Genomic DNA, 4,998 nt, shown 5'->3' with positions numbered 1-4,998 from the left:
TCTAAAGAAGGAACTGTTTTAGAAACCAATATAGAAATTCAAGATATACTGAAAAGACTGATACTCTTATACGAAGAACACTTGTTTCTACGTATACTTCGTCGATTGCAACTACTGAAAACATTGCAGCTTCTCCTTATATCAGAATAGAAGAGCGTAAGTAATCAAATAACAAACCACTATCACAGGAAGACTCTTAATTCTTATGGGGCTAAAATCTCATGATTTACCTATGTGTGAAAAAGAAATTTGAAGTCCAACTCAATCAATATTTTGTGAACATGTTTTTGGTTTTCTGGAGGTAATAAAATTATTTTGAATTTCTATGGTTCCAAAGTAATAACTATGAGAACAATGAAGAAAGAAGCAGAGCCAGGGAATTAGATATTTTCAAAAGTCCTAGTATGAATCATCTAAACCTGTCGTTCTGAAACAACGTCTTATCATGTGATTGGCTAATACAAAATGGAAGTTTAATTCTATGCGGTAATGGTATCAAAATTATTTACACAAATATTTCACTTATTAGGTAATTACAATTAAATCTCTTAATAAGTATTAAATGGTAATCTGGAAAAAATGATAACGGACATTCTATTATTATTACTTAAGATTCACCGGGTAGTGTAAAAGAAACCTTACACTGTCACTATATATAACTTAAATCAACAACAACAACAACCTATATATATATAACTTAAATCCTAAGTAATATAATCATTTCTTAGTTTTATTGTATGTATTGTTAACGCCGTCCTTAGTTGTTCCTAGATTAATTTATAGAAAAGGAAAGTAAGAGGAAACGGCAGGACGAAAGCAAGTCATACTAAAACTTTGTAGCATGAGTCAGCATATATAAAAGTCTTCAAAAACTTGCAGAGAAGGTGAAAGAAAGAAAGAAAGATCCCACCAATGTATGTGCAACAAGTCAGCAATAGATGTGCTTAAAACCAGTCCAGAATTAATTTGCCAATTCAAATTCAAGACTATCCTCCACATTATAATAAGATAACCACAGGTCTAATTTACTTTTCTTGCATCAAAATTGTCTAAGTACAAAAGGTCAACAATGGCAACTTACATACCTTGGATTTCACAAGTACTGGTCCCATGAAGACATTATCAAAATCAGAGGCGTCGAAAAATCACCATTTGTCTATAAAAACATGATGAGAAAAGAAGGTTAAATATACAACACCTCCTATTTTCTTTCAGCTACTGTTCATTCTTTCCTCTTCAGCTGATAAAGCTTTTTTTCTTATCTATTCCTTGGCTACCATGGATAGAAAAACTGATCAACTTCACATGTACTTTCTGCCGATGATGGCTCCTGGCCACATGATACCACTAGTGGACATAGCCAGGCAATTCGCTAGGCACGGGGCGAAGATAACCATTATCACGACTCCTCTCAACGCGTCTACATTCTCCAAAGCAATCCAAAGAGACAGAGAGTTGGGCAGTGATATTAGCATCCGTACGACCGAGTTTCCTTGCAAAGAAGCTGGATTGCCAGATGGCTGTGAAAACATAGCTTCTACTACTAGTACAGAGATGTATCTGAAATTCATCATGGGCCTATCCCTATTTCAACAACCATTTGAACAATTCCTAGAAGAAGATCATCCAGATTGTCTAGTAGCAGCCCCTCAATTTTCATGGGCTGTTGATGTTGCAGCCAAGCTGGGGATTCCAAGAATATTTTTCAATGGCACTGGTTTTTTTCCTCTTTGTGCTTTACATAGTTTGATGGAACACACACCTCATTTGAAGGTTGAATCGGAGACGGAAGAGTTCATCATCCCTGGCCTTCCTGACACAATAAAGATGTCAAGGCAACAACTTCCAGACCATTTAAAATATGAAACAGAAAGCATAATAACTGAAATTGTTAGGAATATTATGAGAGCAGAAATGACTAGCTATGGAGCTATCGTAAACAGCTTTTATGAGCTGGAACCATATTATGTAAAACACTGGGAACTGGAAGGGAGAAAAGCATGGCACATCGGTCCAGTTTCACTCTACAACAAAGACAATGAAGATAAAGCCCAAAGAGGACATGGCACCTCCTTTTGTGAGCATCAGTGTTTGGATTGGCTCAATACCAAGGAACCAAAATCAGTCATTTATATATGTTTCGGCAGTATGTCTGTCTTTTCATCCGCTCAGTTGCTTGAGATAGCAATGGCTCTTGAAGCTTCAGACCAGCAATTTGTTTGGGCGACGCAAGATACAATCAATGAGCAGACGTGGTTGCCAGAAGGATTTGAGGAAAAGCTGAAGGGACGAGGACTGATAATCAAAGGATGGGTGCCCCAGGTGTTAATCCTTGATCATGAAGCCATTGGAGGTTTTGTGACTCACTGCGGGTGGAACTCGTTGCTGGAGGGAGTAACTGCTGGAGTGCCAATGGTCACGTGGCCACTGTCAGCGGAACAATTTTTTAATGAAAAGCTGCCCACGGAGATTTTAAAGATAGGAGTTCCAGTAGGTGCTCAGGCTTGGTCTTACAGAACAGATAGTACAGTCCCAATAAACAGGGAAAACATACAGAGAGCAATCACCAAACTGATGGTTGGTCAGGAAGCTGAGGAGATGAGAAGCCGTGCAGCTGCCTTAGGAAATTTGGCTAAAATGGCAGTGGAGAAAGGTGGATCCTCTGACAACAGCTTGGGTTCCTTACTAGAAGAATTGAGGAAGAGGAAAAGCAGCTCCAACTGATAGGAGTTTGTTTATATGTGATAAAACAAGACCACCATAAAAATAAGTAGGTGTATCCACTAGACATCTTTGTATTCGTGAAAACTCAGCTCAACAGAAATCAACCTTATGAACATGAAGGAAGACATAAGCAAGAAGAAAAGAATATGGAAATGATAAATCCGTCATCATTAGATGAACACCGGAGAAAAATTTGTTTTTCCCATCACATTAACATCAATTCGAATAAGTGTGTGTTACTAGTCTATTAAATTCAATTAATGTAATACCATATTACCATTTTTGAGCGTGCAAAATTCTTAGGAATAGACCAGTCCTATTATTGTTGCAAAATATCATAGCAAATGCTAGTTGGTGGCCTCAAAAGATGGACCTGATTTAGAAACAAAAATAAAAATTCAAGTCATACCCAAAAGACTGATTCTCTTGTATGAATAACACCTTTGCCTTATGCTTGATTAGAAGAGTGCAAGTTATCAAATAACAAGTCACTATCGCAGGAAAATTGTTAAATCTCTTATGGGGCTAATGTCTAATGATATAGCAGATTTGGTGATATCTTCTGTGTCTTGTTAGGAATCGAGACAAAGCTACGTGCAGTTCAGTTATATTAGAAAATTCTATCTAATAAACTTTATTCTCAAAGTGTTAGCCAAGGCCAGAGGGTGGAAACCTAATGTTTCTGGTTTTAAACATGAAAAGGACAACAAACTTTATTTATCTGTGATGAACAATAAGAGCCCACATTAACTCAACTTAGCACATACTACCTTGACACAACTGATATTCTCTGGCTTATGATCTGATGTGAATTGAGACACTGATATGATCAGAATTCTTCATTTAACAATCAGACCTGAGGCCATAATTCGGGATTACAGAAGTTCTATAAACACAATATACAATTAACCCAACAAGGCCAACTACAAAAGTTTTACCGATCCATCAACTATGCCTCAATTCCAATCAACTACCAATTACCAACTCAGCCAAGTGAAATAACAATGGCGCTAAATGACTCAAGACTACAATATGTAATGGTGGTGACAAATGAAAACATTAATGGGACATGAAATGAAGAGTGGTTGCGAGAAGGCTTAGAACAGAAGTACTAATCCTTGAGCAGGGTTAATCGATCAAAGGTTGGGGGCGTAAGTACTAATCCTTGAGCCAAAAGAAGGAAAACTTTTCTTCCTTTTTCAAAGATTTTAAAGTTATTAAGCCAAGAGCAACTACTGTTTCAATGATTTAAAGTTATTTAAGTTATGCTTCAAACGGAAATAGGAGGAGTAAAGATTAGGAAATCAATAGAGATCATGAAATAAGTCAGCAAATAATTGGGCCTCGGGGTAGCTTAGGTAAGAACTGAAAGAAGATCCATTGATAAAACTTTACTCTGTGACTGTTTGCAACAAACTAGAATAACAAAGTCCCCATGATTGCCAGGCCTGGACTTAAATTCTTTAAACACTTAAGTTCCATAGAAAGAACTAGAGCAACTTGCGCGTAAAATTGATGAACATCATGAAGCATCCTCGGACCATATATGTCAGGTTCATACTGCTAATATGGGGCTTTGGAACAAGAAAAGGCCTAATACTGTCCTTACAGCTACTTAGATTAAGTGATTCTGATCCAGTCTTATATGAGACCAAAAACAAATCACTGCTTAAGTGGAAAGATTACATCTACAGAGGATACCTTAAGGGTAAATCAACACATTTTTATCTGAGAAAAATAAAAGAAATACAAGGGTAAGAACTGTAGGAATATATACCACAGTGGAAGCAATAACAGAATCTTATTCACGTGTAATCTAAACAACTAACACGTATGGAGATTTTAGGATTACCTCTTGAAGCGTAAACACAACAAATCTATGTCGTTCTCCAGTTCCTCAGTTGAAAACACACTAGCAGATTTCCACAGTCTTCTACTGTGTTACCCAAACAATAACCGAAAATAGAGAATTTTGGGTGGGCAAAATTCTAGTAGAAACCGCAGTCAGAATCATGTAAAAAAACGTCCAGCCCTTATATCCATATATATAGCTGCGTTTTTTAGGTCAAAACCGTTTTCAAAACCTGTTAGGTTTCCTTCTCCCACTAAGGGACGGTTTCCACGTTTTCTTTCCCACTAAGTAACAGTTTCCACTATTTTCTATTATTTAGGCACAGTAGGGACCACAGAATTTAATTAACAAGGCTTCCTATTATGATATTAATTTCGAAATTCTGAAACTAATTTCCATCATAATAAATTACGAATTATTCC

At 36.8% G+C, this 4,998-nt stretch overlaps 1 protein-coding gene across 1 annotated transcript; it reads left to right on the top strand.

The window, feature by feature from the left end:
* Positions 1 to 1,184: 1,184 nt before the first annotated feature.
* On the top strand, positions 1,185 to 3,005 carry LOC104239722 (scopoletin glucosyltransferase-like). Its single transcript, XM_009794440.2, has one exon. The coding sequence runs from the start codon at positions 1,279 to 1,281 to the stop codon at positions 2,722 to 2,724; it is 1,446 nt and encodes a 481-aa protein (XP_009792742.1). The 5' UTR covers positions 1,185 to 1,278; the 3' UTR covers positions 2,725 to 3,005.
* Positions 3,006 to 4,998: the final 1,993 nt, after the last annotated feature.

The sequence above is a fragment of the Nicotiana sylvestris genome, chromosome 1 (genome assembly GCF_000393655.2).
Source record: "Nicotiana sylvestris chromosome 1, ASM39365v2, whole genome shotgun sequence".
Taxonomy (NCBI): Eukaryota; Viridiplantae; Streptophyta; class Magnoliopsida; order Solanales; family Solanaceae; genus Nicotiana; species Nicotiana sylvestris.
Note: the sequence above shows the minus strand (reverse complement) of the source record. Positions and strands in the feature narration are given on the sequence as shown.

Coding starts and splice junctions, on each gene's coding strand:
- LOC104239722 (XM_009794440.2), top strand. CDS start 1,279: ATGGATAGAAAAACTGATCAACTTCACATGTACTTTCTGCCGATGATG.